Raw genomic sequence first — 16074 nt, 5'->3', positions numbered from 1 at the left:
TTTAGGAACACTTTAACATAGTGTTGTAAATAAATAAAAGACAGAGATGGGGCTGTTGTAGCAAATTTTACATGGACCACAGAAAAACAAAATATAAAGATGTATGATATTGTGATGTTTTAATACAGCAATATACACAGAAATATATTTTACGATTTCTCTATTAGAATAATACTTTAAATTTATTATCTTTTTTTTTCTCTAAGATGACTGAGTGTCAGTGTGTGTGTATAAATTATTTTACATATAAAATTTATTTGTATAGAAAAAATGCTAAGTTAACAGACTGAATCACTAGAAAAAAATACTTTTAGTTGAAAAGCTGAAAACAACAGGTATCTCTTGCATTTGTTTTTTTACTTGTTGATATTTATTTTTAAATGGTTAATAATAAATGCTCGGCACTGATGGGGGGCTTTATGCAAACAAAGTATGCAGCAGAAGCAATTGACAGCAGCACTAGGCAACAGGGTGAACGGAAGGCTGAAGAACCGACAGTATCTTAAATAGGAAAAAGCAGACGTGATCATGTTTGCCACATACAGTTAGCTGTAAAATGGAAAACAGAAAGTTCAGCGAAGCTCAAGGAAGACATGAAGCTCAATGGTTAACAAGCACAATAAAACTTCAGTACAGTTGCCTGCTGCTGTGGCAGTGAGCATAGATATTACTTTGCCAGAAGCAAAAAAGGCAAGGAGAGATAAGCAGAGACAGATGTGGAGTCCTTGGATCCAAGAAAAGAGGGACAGAGGGACTTTAAACAGGGCCCACCCTGTACAATACCCAACCAGCCCCTGCCCCATTGTCCTAGTATACAAAACAGCATAAGCAGTTATTTTCCTCCACTTCAGGGACTAGAGAAAACATCCAAATAACAGCACCGGTGGTGGTGAGTGAACCAAAAGCTTTGTTCAATTCTCTAACCAGATTGCATAACAATTTGTAGTGATGCAACAGTACTGATACTGGTATCAGATTTTAGTCCGATACAGTGCTCATGTACTTAAAACTTGTGTAAAAGTGTAACTGATACTATTAAAATGCATGACAGATTGTGTGGACATTAAGGAGCAAAAAAAAAAAACCAAGGGAACACAAAATGTCTGCGGTGTGGAAGTTCTTTAAAATTAAAGCCTAGCAGACTGAAAACTGTGCACTGCTAAAATACCAAGAGAAGATAGGAAAACAAATTAATACAAACAAGTACTCAATTATACATCTCAAAAGTAAGCATAAGACTGAGCGTGGCAAAATTGCGTCTGGTGGCGCACAACATCAACCAATGTTGCAACAGACTTTAGAAATGAGAAAAATAATGTCGAACTATAATCCACAGGCAGTGAAAATAACAGAAGCTCTTGCCCAGTATATGGTTCTTGATGATGTACCACTGCCAATTATTGATAATGCAGGATTTCAGCACCCCTGAATATATAACATTCAGACACGATAAACACCTGGTTGTCACTTTGTGTCTTAATTAATGAAATGAAAAGCACAACAGTCACTTAATATACATACTAATTTTGGCTGATCATATTACAAGTAAATGTGTTTTCTGTAGACAAAAGTGTTTTTCCATTACAAAGCATGCTATCCGATACATGTGTTTTCTGACAGAACACGACAGAATATAATCTGTGTTGTGCTTCATCATTGCTTCAAAATGTGAAGCATCATTTGTATAGAGTTTTGCTATTTATGTAACACCACAAACAAGCAATAAACATAAAACTTACATGTTGCTTTTATTGGTATGTGTGTCTGCATCAATATTGACGCCTGCATTCAAATTGTTTATTTTACTGGGTTTATTTATTTAGTGCATTGTCACATACTATTACCGAAACCAGAAACATGCTTACAGCAGAATAGGTAGAGATACTTTTATTCACAAAAAGAAATCTGCCACTTACATGGACAGAAGAGTCCTAGACCTTTTCAGTGACAGGTGTTCTCCCAATGACTTTTCACGTGTATTGCTTTTAGCCATGAAGCTATCTATCTTAAAGAACATGGGATACCAGTAAGAGAAATGTTCTTGCTGTGTTCAGCCAAATACCAGTAAACACTGTGTTGTACTATTACATCCCATTTTAAAAGATTTGAAACAATGTTGGTTTAGTTTAGTGGTTTGGTTTACATACATTCATTTACATATCTGGCTGAAGCCTTTATCCTGACTTACAAATTGTACGTGATTTTTATTTATTTTTTTCTTTTCTGTGAAATATGAGCCATTTAAAAAATGGTGTTGCGGTCCGTTTTATGTAATGTATCCTACTTTGAATTATTTGTTCAATTTTTAATTATTTTATTCCAACTTATGAGTCTTATAATTTGATTATAACAGCCTTCAGTCTTAATACAATGGTATCAGTATTGGCAAATACTAAAAAAACAAGTATCAGTAGTTGTAAGAGCCAATCTTAAAAAGTTAAAGTTTTGAGTTAAACTTGGTTAAACATACTTGGTCAGAGAAAAATGATACTGATGCATTAGGTCAAATTGGCTTTCTAGCGAATACCTAAAATATCACCTTCATTTATTAAAAACACACAAACACACTCACTTGTTTTACTTTTGTAATTAAATCACAAGTGCACGCCTGGTGTGTGCCCAGTTATGACATTAAATCTTGTTGGCTTATCAAAAGTGTTTTTACTGCATCTCAACAACAATCAAGAAGAGCAAGAGTATTTCTTTTTTTTCCCCTAATTTATGATAACAGACTTTATATCCAAATTCACAGAGCAGCTAACTAAGATCAAGGACTGGTATTACATCACCAAGTGTAAGGAGGCACCAAAATCAGATTTTTCAAAGTAAGCAGGGAGGCATTTGCTGCATACTGTTACAGTTGGACAAACAGGAATGTCACGCTGACCAGAGGCAACTCGAGGGCTCCTAGATGAGTCTTGCCTGACTGCAGCATAGCCAACCCATCCTCTTACTTTCCACCCAAATTGAACTGGAAAATAAAAATCAAAGAAATAATGTTTGCATCCTGGGAAACAAAGAGAATGCTGAAAGTGGAAATACCCTTACATTTCTAGACAAGCATTAGCCAACTCTGTTTCTAGCCCTCTGCAATTATTCACCTTTTGTGGAGAAATGTCATATAAGATTTACATGCCTAATCAAAATTCATCCTGTTCAAGGCCGTTACTGGTAAAGTTTCTCATCTTTAAAGAAAAAAAGGTTACTTTGAAGGGGTCCAGTAAAACACATAATATGTCCTACGAAGGAAGCCAATTTTCTGTTTTTCATGACCTACATTCAACAACAACCCAAGCCAGGAAGAGTGTGGCCCCAGTGAGGTCTAGGTTTGCAACTTTTTTTGCTCTATTTGGTTTACCTCAAGATTTCATATGCCTAAAGACATATACTCTTTGATCATCTGAAGAATGCTTTGGAGTTCATCAATGGCTTCCAAGCTACAAACACTATATCTTTTAATAGATACTGTTTTTTTTTCCCTCCCAGAATCGTAAGGTACATCACTTCTGCTAAGCTTCTGAAGATACTCATTTGAAACAATTATTTTTTAATGTGTTTACAAAGACTTTGTTACGACTGACTTGTGCTTTTGACTGTGCTCATCATACTTGCAATGAGAGGAGATGTGTATGTTGCATTACGTTCTGTTTTTATGGAGTGAGGGAATTGCCAGTGGCCTGTTTTGCCATCACCTTGGCCAATGGATCTGCTGCCCAAAGTCAGGTGTTGTTGAGGGGTGGTTAGTGGGTGAGCTCCATGCCTGTTAGATGGTTTATTGTTAACTTTTTCCTTTATGTTGCAGTGGTTATGTGCATGTAGACACAGTGGAAGGGGTAAGTGTTGGATTTTTGGAGATAAGACAGTTAATGGGTTGGGGTTTGGGGAGGGAGGCCTATGAATGGTTTTGGATGCTTGTGTTTCTGGTGGGGAAGGGTCACACGGAGGCAGAGATGCACTTATCATCTTGTTAATTTGCTTCTGCTGCATCCCTTGCTTTTCCTTCTTCACCACTCTCAAGGTTAATCTTTTGGTTGCCTCTTAGCACTTTCAAGGACATTGTTAGGGTCCTAAGCATGTTGTTGTCCTTTATTACTTATGGAAGAAGAGAATGCATGTTGTGTCTATTAAGGAATCCAGACTATTGGCCAAGGATGTGCCTAGGCTTTCTAGCAAATACTACTTCAAAGACACATTTGCATCAGGTAGCACTAAAAAGGATGGAGTGGTTATTCTCCCTGGTGCATCTTGCACCCAAAACTACTTATCTAAGATTCAGATGATGGCAGCAGATTCTGCTATATGCTACAAATTGAACCGAGTAGCAGAAAAATAGCCCTGTGTTGTATTCACTAACACTGTACAAGTCTGCGTTCTTTTTGCATGCAACATGCAAATATTTTTTAATCTGAAAGGCTTCAGTATTATTGCTGGTATGGATGCAAATGCCTTCATGAATCCTCTGCTAGACAGAATGACAGCTCCACTCTCTCAACGCATTCTTCAGTCATTTTACCCACAGTGCAAAGTTGAACTTGGTTGATTCTTTCCAGTTATTAAATCCCTCTGCCAAAACATTTTCATTTTTTTCATTTAAGCACCACTCTTGCTCGGGATTAGGTTACAATTTTATTTCTAAGTTGCTTTCTTTATTTTTTCTAACGCATCTCTGATTGTCAATGCGTGGTGATGGAAATTGACCTCCCAACTCCATCATCCAAAGCCACTCACTGGAAGTTCAACAAGTCTTTGCTGCTTGATAAAGAATTCTGTGATATGATTGTTTCAAAGGTTGAAGATTTCATTAATATTAACTCCAGCTCTGTTGATGACCTTGCATACGATATTTGTGGATGGCCATAAAAGGTCTTATTTCCAATCGTATGATTGGAAATGCTAATATTTTGGCTCAGACACACAAAAAAAAAATCACTCACCTTGAATCTCAGTTCTCATCTTTGAAAGAAGCTTGCCCTCGTGTGGCAATACTGGAGTATAAGCTTTAGGTTTCAAGTACAAGTTCTGAATTAAACTCTTTGCTGCTGCAAAAGGCTGAATTTGAGATTCACTGTACTAGGACTCAACATTATGTGTCTAGAGCAACATAGCAAGTTACTGGCATTGAGATAACAGCAATATGAAGCTTATGCAACTGTGCTATCTATTAAAAATCAACATAAAACCCTAACACACACCATTCTGGGTACAAATAACCATCTTCTGGAGTTTTACTCTGATTTGTATTAATGAAAGCTCTAATTCTTCTCCTTCAGAAATTAATTCTTTTTTCTTTTTTAATTGATAACTTGTCACTTCCCAGGCTTTCAGAAGAAAATGCCACAGCATTGGATTTCCCAAATTAAATAGTGCCAGATGGACTGCCCCCTGAGATCCTTTCTGCTTTCTGGAAGAAGCAATTAGCTTGTCTTTTATGAAAACTAGCATTTTTGTGTTTGGGTTTGTCCTCTGTCTTGTGCCTGATGCCATCAAGTTGGATTGGGTGGATATGATTATGAATGAATGGATAGATGAACTAATGTTATTTACTATAAAAATTAAATTCACAATTTACAAGCCCAGAATGTGAGTTTTTTTTAGATACTGTTATAAATGCAGAGCTGTCATCTATAGCAATTTTAAATCAATAATTTTTAATAATCTAGTTGTATGTGATACACAATTAAAAAAAGGGTATCCACTGAAGTTGCCAATGTAATTTTATTATTTTTTAATCTGTTCAGCTGGACGAAATAAACGCTTAATGAAATAGTTTAATAAAACTTGACATTTTAACAAATATTTTCAAATGTGTTGTAATGCAATAAAAAATTCACATAATTATGCTGTACAATCCTAAGTAGTGTTCACTGCGAAATGCGATTAAGAATTGCTCATACAACATAGTCCTTCGAGTGAACAATGCCGCTGACCAAATTGCTATGCACTAAATGGCTTTGTAAGCTCATGAGCATGATAGCTGTCAGCTGCCTAAACAGAACAAGTTTTTGAACATAGACACACAGCAAATAATTGGTTGTAAATGATAATGTATTATCTGAGAAAAGTTATGTGACACTGACAGCAACACTGGCATCTGTGTGATTGATAACTCGCCTGTCTGGTTTATGAAACTCAAATAAAAGGAGACAGTCCAATGAATTTAAAAACACTCTTAATCTGTGTTCATCAAGACCATACAGAGTTGCGACATCCTGAAAAAATATAAATCTACAAAAAAAAGATAAAATGTAAGGATATATTGATCAAATTAACCAAACAAACACAAAATGCGAGAAACTGCACTGGAACTATTTACTGAATGTCTATGAGGATGGGTGGATTACCTGCTATAAAAGATACTCTGAACCCTTTGATCTAAAGTTTAAAAATGTCTAGGGAAGCCAAAGTAAACAGCCAGCTTACTGAACAGATGGACACTACTACAACGCAAGTGACACCCGTTATCAAAGGTTCTGGAGGTACTCTCAGTAAAGAAGGCTAAAGCAAAACAGCTTTCTTGAGTCATTTATGGGCATGTTTCTTAAACTGTATGTTTCTTCAGTCCCTTTGCTATGTAGCCACACTTCTGATTTAATATTCACTTAATATTCACTGAATGCTGGATTCTCTGAAAATAAAAACTAATTAAAGCAAGTTACCAAAACAAAACAGAAACGGTGAAACGTTCACAAAAATAAACTGAATATGAGATGACAGGTATGGAAAAAAGTATGTAAATAAATGGATTGAAGGTATTTCCAATCAACAGAAAGAATGAGCTGGGTTGTTTTTAATATGCATATTTTCTACTAAAACTGAGCAGAATTTCCAAAGAAGACTTACAATGCTGTGTATCTGTCCATTGCTGACTGCACATCCCTGCGGTAAACTGTTCGCAGAATTACCATGATTGGGTCAAACTCTCTTTCCCAGACTTCCGCTGGAAAAAAAAAAAAAAGAAGATAAAATTAAGATTATAGAATGCTAAATTGAAACGCATCCCTATGTTATTTCCAGATATTAACATATTCTTTAAATACAGAAATAAATTTATGTTAAGTATAGGTTGCCCTCTTCTGGTTTTAAAAAAATTAATATTGAGCAAATTTTAATTAGGGGTTGCCAAGTCCAGCTTCAGGAACCCCCACAATACCGGCCGAAAAAATCGAATTCATCAACTAGTAGTTATTTATTTCTGGCTCAAAGAGTTACAGCTTAACAATTTTGGTGCATTTCTTATTTAAACATTTAAGAAAATATAATATTGGAAAAAAACTCATAAAATTTATTGCAAGGTTCAACTACTAATTGCATATTTCCATGATATATTTGCCATACTATACTCCTAAACTGGATTGACTGGACTAAATAAATGAGTGGATGAATGGGTGTAAGGAAACATTATTTGTAATTTAGAGGCAACCTTAGTTTTGACCCCCCCAAGAAATGATATACCCTTCATTCCTCTTTGATGTTTTCTCAAACAAATAATGTAGGGGGAACCACCACTTGGACACCTGTGAAATTTATGACTTACAGGATCAGGATACGATACAACAGTTTGCATAAATGTATTTTTTTGGCAGATTAAGTATCCTGATCAAGGTCACAAGATGAGCTGGAGGCAAGAAATGGCAACCTTTTGGCTTAATGTATATTTCCTTGGCCACTACACTATAATGCCAGAAATGCAGTGAATAGCATTGTTTCACTTGCAGAACATGAAGGGCATTTTTATCAAAAAATATTGAAAACAGTCAGTCAAATAAGTATTCATTTTAATACTTAGTGAAGCTTTACAAATGAGGTATGTCATGAAAATATTCTTCTGCGTCTATACAACTGTGTACAGTAAGGTCCTGTAATTTATTGACAGGGTTGGTAGCCAAGTGGGTAGATTATCGTTTAAGATGGAGTGCTAGAGCGACAAGTGCTTTTGACAACCTTGTAAAAGAATCCACTAAACATCAGATGTTTGTAGTGAGTATGAAAGGCGATATGAAAAAATAATACAAATTTTGCAAGCAACTCTGATTGGAGCATAAGTACATAAGAACATTGTAAGATTCATAAAAGAAACAAAAGAATTCATATTATTTTAATATATAAAAGCAATTTAAATTATTTTCAGCCTTATAACAGAGGAGGAGCTTGAATGACTTGCACTACTTTAGTCTTCTGTTCTATTAAAAATAATTAGACTTTTCCAAATGACAAAGAAATATTTTTGCATTAAGCAAACACGGTACAGTTGTAAACATTACCACTGTCTCACATCCATCACAAGGCCTTCCTGAGTAGAACTTTTACTGGACTGCTCCAGCCTTATCACAAACCAGGGGAAAAAGTAGAATAATATTAAATACTGTAGATTTTACACTTTAAGCACTTTAAGTGCTTTCTGCAGTTTTGTCCTCTATATTACAAAAATGATTCGTGCAAGTTTAAAATTGAGTATTAAAGTTGCTCCAGAGTTACAGGGATTGCAATGTAGCCATATTTGCCATATTTGTTTAGCTTACATAAATGGAGACTATGAGAAAATATGTGAGAAACATTTTAATCTAGTAAGTAAACATGGTAAATGCCATCTATTAGTTTCAATGAGGACTTGGAAACAGAGAGAATTTGGGTTAGAGTAAAATTTGAACAAATGTTAGAAACCTTTACTTTACACAGTTAATTTAGGTACAAGGAACAAATTACCAAGCAGTATACTGAAAAGCAGTACCTTGGAAGCTCACAGAACTCCAGCCAACATTAATTTAGACACACTAGTTGACTGAGACTTGTCAAGCTATACTCGACTTAACATACTCTTGTCAATATGCCTTTGTATGTGGTTATTTGGACAAATTTGTATCTGTAAACTTTAAATTAGGCACAATGTATTTATGAGTTATTAATGGGCATTTTTACCTGATGGTTACCAATATTTTCAGAAGTAATCTACTACCTTGTCTTCCTAGAGCTTCACTATAAAGGGTGGCTTCTTATAAGAAGCCCACATGGATGGAGTAGATTAAGGCAGATAAACAACTTCCTGTACACTGTGATAGGGATATTGAGTAAAAAAGGGGAAAGCAAGCTAAATGGAAACTGCAAAAACAGAAAAGACAGACTTTTATTGTTTTTGTATTCATTACATCTATAAACCTTGCAAAATATCATTTTAGTATTCAAAGTGAGATAAAATTTACTTTAGGAGCCTTGGAACTGTCACAATGACAACTGACTCAAATGTGCAAGAAACACTGTTTAAAATATCTGATTTATATCTTGACTGATATTTTATTTTGTGTCTAGGCTATTCCATAAAAGTGTACCACAAACAGAAAAAGATTTTCTGCTATGATAGCAATGCCTTTTAAACGACAAATAAAAAAATAAATATACCTTTTAAAAGTTATAAAAACAAACTGAGATGTTTTGCCACATTGTAAACTGTGCAGAACGACTTATCTAACTGGACAATGAAAAACACACGGCAACTACAAAACTGATGAGGACATAAAAGCAAAGTTGATTTCACATAATACAAAGGAGTATTATGTTTTAATTCATGACCACAGACCATGTGTCATAGATAAAAGCAAACGTATTGCATTTTGCTTAGCTGCTCAAAGTGGATTGTACCACGGGTCAAGAACACACATTAATCATGCCAAAAATTAATGTAATCAAATGGCCAATCAGCAATGGTGAAGCAATGGGTATCAACAACTGAGGTAAGAAGTGTTTCACTTCTAAACATTTCTGTGTCTTGGGTAGCAAGCACAAATTTTATTAACTGAAAAGGTACAAAGTAATTTTTAGATTTTGCCAAAAATGCATTTAGACAACAACAGTAATGTGTTATGCTTGCCTTGTAACATATTGCTCCAGTATTTTTCTGATAGCCCTAGGTATAGTCTTCCAAATCTACAGGTATTTACAAACCATATTTTGGAGAATATTAGTGTACAGATGCCCCCAGTTGATGATCTACAGATTTGAATACTGCAGATTTCAGAGCATTAGCTCTTGAATGTGTTCTAAAGGTATTGCACTTGGAAACTCTTTTCCTGTTGCCCCTTCTCTTACACTGGTCCTTTCCAGCAACCAGACGACATAGCAGAGAATGAAATCGTTCTTGTTATTTACATCACCGGCTTCCACCGGTTCTACGAGAAGGCGGATTGCCTGCCTTACCAACTCCTCATTCCAAATCATTAGCACTGAGTGAACACAATCACAATGGGCGGTACTTTTTTTCCTTAACTGTTGATGCTCCATGCCCCAACAATTGATGCTGAATGGTCATTTGATAACATTCAGTTTTGGCATGATAATATGTGGCCTTGAAACAAAATACAATACAATTGGAGAAGCCACTGAGTGAAATATAATACGTATGTGCTGCAATACAATGTAGTTAACACTTCATTAATATGGCTAACCTGCTAGCTTTACTCAACCTGCTTCAAAGACTAAGAACAGCAAAAACAAGCTGCTTCATCCCACTTCTTCAGATTATGAAAGAAACTAACTTTAAAACCAAAAAGGTTCACATTTAAACCAATTTTTGGAGATGTACTGCAGACATTTTGATGCATTTTTAACAGTTGGTTAATCAATTAAATTGAAAACGTATTTTAGGTCACTTTGAAATTAGAATTCTTTAAAAGATATGTTGGCAATGCAAAAAAACTACAGCAGAAACTATTGTGAGAATCTATGTGATCTGGGCTGAAATGATTAAGACACAGAAAATAGTTACTCTTCTTATAAAATACACTACTGTGGCTGACCGTTTGTCTAGGATTTTAAATAACCTGTAGCTCACAAACCGTTGACCTGAAATTTGGGTGAAATTTGGTACGCATGTGCTACGTGACGTCTACTATGCACTTTCGGGGTGACGATTGACCTCCAAGGTTATTCCTCTTAATATTTGTATTTCATTTTATTGTAGAATCGACTCTCGGTAGTGGCCAGCAGGGCGGCCGTGCAGCGCATGTGTACTGGTGCCATTCTCATCCCTACCACCTTCACCATCACTTCCGCTACCTCTTCATATCTTAAATCATTCTTAAGGCAGATTGAAGACTTAAGTGCCAGCTTAAGTGAAAAATTAAGGAAAACATACTAAGTAATTGCAACACAAAAACTGACTTAATTAGTTTTAACAGGAAAAGATGCCGACGAAAGAAGAGAAGCAGCGGGCCGCTAGGGTGGAGAAAAGAAGAGCTGCTGAGGAAGCAGTAAGCGCATCAACCTCTGAGCAAATGAACGCTAAACGTACAGAGAGAGAGGATGAAACTAGGAATGCTCAAGTCAAGTGTATTCACTGCACGTTATCGTGCAGTGCATGGTTACTGGTCTAGGATAATATGCCTTGTCAGTGGTTGTGCCTTTGAATTGCCCCACTATGGTAATAGCTCTCATTTCAAAAAAGTCAGGACCAGAGAACACTCACATTAATAAGGAATCATGATCCTCTACCACCCAGCAAAAATGTATTCTAAGATCTTGGCATGGAGACTCTGGCATACTATCAAATCTCTTAATTAGGAAGACTAAAGTGAATCCTGATCTGTGAGCGATATAGGGGAACAATTTTCATTTCGAGGTAAATACCTGAGGAGTTTGCCAAATATGACAATATTACTACACATTCTGTGGATATTAAGAAGGCCTACAACAACATAAGTAAGTGTCAACTTATATTACACGTCAGCTAGTCCCAGTATTTGGATAGTAAGCACTATGTCTGTATAAGATGGGAACTGGACCTTAAGATGGCTGGATCTTGTCTACTATCTTATTCATGATTCTGAAGGTTAGAAATTTCAGAATGCAGCCATGGTTTGGACAGTAACCAGTTTGAGGCGATAAAGGTTGTATCTCTTTATTTACAGATGACATCCTCATTGTATCATCAACAGTGGTCTCTGGCACACACTGCATGAAGTTATAGTCAAGTGTGTCAGTCAGGATGAGAATCAGAACATTCAAAACCTAAGTCAAAACCCAAGTAGGCTTGCAGTCTGTAGACGAGAATGTCCATATTGAAGTAGTTTCCATACTTTAAGCCTGTCCACAAGTACAGGGAATCGTGACGTAGCACTCAAGGCATAGCACTTGGTTTAACAGTGTATCTTCACATGCTCAACTATACTCACGAACTATAAAAAGTGAAGGCAAGAGTGTCATTGCCTATGCAGGTGGTCAATTCAAGATGCTTCTCTAAAGATGTGAGACTTTTCTCTCAGTATGCTATGACATTAACAACCCAAAATAAACTGACAGTAGAGCTGCTGCTACAATGGACAGAGAGAACACAGTCAAGGTGACTTCAGCATCGAGTTAGGCTTTTTCAGACAACTTCCCTTATTTAGTGGCCACAGCTCACTAGGAGTAGACCTTAGGGACAAGCCCTGATGCCTCTGATTATACAAGGTGATTCAAAAAGATTCATCCAATTTCAAAATGATTTATTTCACTTGTAAATTGTTACAGAAAAATGCAGTAAATTGAAAATGGTTTAGGTGAGCATAAAGTTTATTAGTATGTATTTTACAAGTGCTCAATATGACCTCCTCCAGCTGTATGGACAACAACAACACGATAGTCAAATTCATTCCATACTCGATTGAGTATATTGGTGTGACTATACTCACAGCTCTTTCAATGCAAATTCGGAGATCATTTAGTGTTGTTGGAAGTGGTGGCACATAAACAGAATCCTTAACATACCCCCACAAAAAAGTCACACGCAGTGTGATCTTGGGGGCCACAGGTGGAGCGCCAAATTGTGGGCTCATTTATGGTCAAATCCAGCGATGAGGGAGCTCATTGTTGCGAAGTGTTCAAACCTCCTGCTACAAATGAGGTAGCGCTCCATCCTCCAGTGACAGACAGAAACTCTATGACCCCCTCTTTCAATCGGTATGCGACTGGTTCCTAGGTGCCTCATGGTTGTAAAAAATATGGCACTTTGAAATCAGATTAATCTTTTTGAATCACCCTGTATATCTAACATACAAGAATTCCCGAGAAAAAGCTGAAAACAATTATTAGAATCAGAAAAGTCTCACCTGATCTGCTAAGACTACTATCACCATTACTCTCATCAACAATAACATTTATTTCTATAGAACAGGATGTGGCTCAAAGTGCTTAACAAGATGTCAAATAGTTACAAAAAAGCAAATAAAAATAAGGTAAGAATATTAATTAATAAATAATACACAACAAAATAACACACAGAAAAGACAGATATGTAATTAATAGAGCAGTAGAGTCCTTATACAGAATTGGTTTTTAGGTCTCTAAAGAGAAGTCCAAAGATAAGGTCAGACAGCTGAGAGGACAGAAAAAAAAAAAACAGGAAAAACTACTGGAAAGTTAAATGCGACAATAAAAAAAATACATTTTACAACTGAATTAAAAAAATACTACTAATACACCACTTACATAAACTATTTTAACCTTTAATTATATATTTATTAACAATATTAAAAATTACAATCCATATCATACCTTTAGGTGTGTACATTCCTTGTTGCATAGAGCCTCCAGGTTCAAAAACAGGAGCCTTAAAGTCTGCAACTGCAGATAACATTGTTTCAAAGCTGTAACTTCCTGGGACAATTCCACTTTTTGGATTTGGATTCTCAGGAATGTGGAAGCACAGTTAAGGAAGTTTCTAAAAATAAGGAAATCTCACACATTATGAACTTTCACAAATGTAGTAGTAGTAGTATAATTGAAGAATATGCTAGACCGGTGGTTCTTAACCTTTTTCTATTCTCACCATTAACTCTGGCTTTTCCTCCACACTTTTGCCATGTGACCCAAATTGCAGAAACCCCATATTAGTGCTGTTAAGTCAGTTTCTGCTGGGGCCCTCCCTTGAGGAATTTTAGATAAATATTGCCAGATTAGGTATACATATTTTCCACATTCACCACTCATGGCACACTATACAAAAACACAATAATCAATTAATGTCCATTTTGTATGCTGCCTATCATCATGATTCATATTCCAAAGCACTTGAGTATAGGCAGGCAAAGGTTTTTGACAGAGATACACACTGAAACAGCAGCACACAAATATTCTGTATTCTTGAGATTTTGAAACTGTAATTAAACATATAGCAACAATGTACAAGTGAAAAAATACTGAAGTGTTTTAAAATATTTTGCACTTCAAATATAAAAATGAGTTTCCATGTTGACTCCTTGTTCAAATGAGTTCTTTCACAGAAAAAAAATTATACAAGCAAAAATCAGTAAAATTTGTTGAAAGGATATGAGATCTAGTAAAGAGCTATGGGTCCGATCATTCATGCACAGCTGAGATACCATTTCGGATCGAAGAATTTCATCATCTGTCATTCCTGCAATGCCAAAGAGTAAATAAATAAATAAAATTCTATGAAGACAGGAAATTCATGCTACATCATAAAGAAAAAGCAGAATCCTGGGGACCTTTACATCTATACTCTTTATTATTCAGTACACAATTGAAGAATAGGAACTGACAAGTTAAGACTTCAATCAATTTGCTTGTTATCTTGCAAATCTTTCGTCATTTTCTTAAAACAATTTTTATTGGAGTTGTTAAATAACCCTAATACACCAGTAATCTTTTTTATATTTTATTCAACATGACAACATAATGCAAATTAAGTATTAATTATCGTATACATAAATTTTCAAACACCAGTTTGCTAAGAAGAATGATTAATAGCTGGGTTAAGCTATCTGTTGTATATACTGGGTGGAAAATTGTTCATTTGTACTTTAGTTGCAGATGTATGTAATTATCATCATAAGAAAATGTATTGTTAAGATCAACATGTCCAGAGGCTAACTCCTACATGGCATGAAAAACTGCCATAATAGGGTTTAACCTCCCAAGACTATAAAATGTTTTATAGTGTAATATAATTAAAGAGTTTGGTTTAATCAAGTAATTTATGAACTGGTGTGCTAAAGACGTTTATGCACTTATCATTGAAACATTTGGCCTAGAGTTATTTATTATTTCAACAACAAAATTAAACTTCTAAAATAATCATAAAGTTAAAGTAACATTGAAAATAAAATCTATGGACTATGAATCATTAAACAAAAACTCTCCAATTAAAATAAACTTAAGGGTGTATTAAATTTTTTTTAATTTTAGATCATCAAACCTAAAAACCTAAAGAGTTTTCAATTTATTCAAAGAAATATTATTTTAACAAAAAACTGAACTGACCCAGTGAAATACTGGAGACTAAGCATGAAGAGATTACAATTAAAAAAAAAAACTAATGAATCAAGCATAAACTATAAAATTCATGCTTTGTTTCCAAAAATAGAAATGTGATTTAAAAATTTAAATTTATTTTACACAATATTTAACACACAAGAGCACCTACTCCAAGATTTGAATGTTATTGTCTTTAATATACTAGCACAGTTAAGGATAGCTACCATATTAGGAGTGCTTTGACTCCTGGGATCTTTTTGTTGGTTGCATTCAACAACAAACTAAGAAAAATCCATGGATAAAGTGCTGTTTGAGTTTCAAAACTGTTTCTGTTTTATTTACTAATATAAAAAAAAATTTAAATAGCATGCAATAAGTTTAAAAGATCTTCCATTAAACTGCAAACCAGTTTAAGCTCCCCATATTTTACATTTCACTTGAAACAGTGATTTAAAAAGAGTATCTGTGAACCTCATTGTTCCAACTTAAAATAAAGAAAATTAAAGAAAGCACTTGCTAGGCACTCTGAGATTACTATTAATGCACAGTTTTTTAGACTACTTTTCTCAACTGGTCCAAGTGTACTTATAATAATTCAGTTTCATAAAGCTTCAACTGAACAAGAAAGAACATTTAAATAGTATTAAAAGTGCCAACATATATATTCATACAATATGTTGTGGGTGTCAAAGCTGGTAAAAAAGGCACACCACTTGACAACTGTGAGGATATTTACCATCTACTTCTAGTGTGGCACAATTAGGATGGCAAACAAATGTAAAAGTAATGCTTAATTAAAAGAAACAAGAATATTCCTATTTCACAGGAGGC

At 35.1% G+C, this 16074-nt stretch overlaps 1 protein-coding gene across 6 annotated transcripts in view; it reads right to left on the bottom strand.

Annotated features, from left to right (window-relative positions):
* The window catches only part of ubr3 (ubiquitin protein ligase E3 component n-recognin 3), a 268225-nt gene that overhangs the window by 188289 nt on the left and 63862 nt on the right, over positions 1 to 16074 (bottom strand). For all 6 annotated transcript variants that reach the window (XM_039757590.1, XM_039757589.1, XM_039757591.1 and 3 more), the window contains exons 17-19: positions 14298 to 14383; positions 13522 to 13663; positions 6841 to 6937 (exon numbers count right to left, since the gene is read on the bottom strand). In XM_039757590.1, coding sequence (XP_039613524.1) covers positions 6841 to 6937; positions 13522 to 13663; positions 14298 to 14383 — 325 coding nt within the window. The remainder of the gene's footprint in view (positions 1 to 6840; positions 6938 to 13521; positions 13664 to 14297; positions 14384 to 16074) is intronic.

The sequence above is a fragment of the Polypterus senegalus genome, chromosome 6, assembly GCF_016835505.1.
Source record: "Polypterus senegalus isolate Bchr_013 chromosome 6, ASM1683550v1, whole genome shotgun sequence".
Lineage (NCBI taxonomy): Eukaryota > Metazoa > Chordata > Cladistia > Polypteriformes > Polypteridae > Polypterus > Polypterus senegalus.
This window is presented reverse-complemented; position numbering and strand designations above follow the sequence as displayed.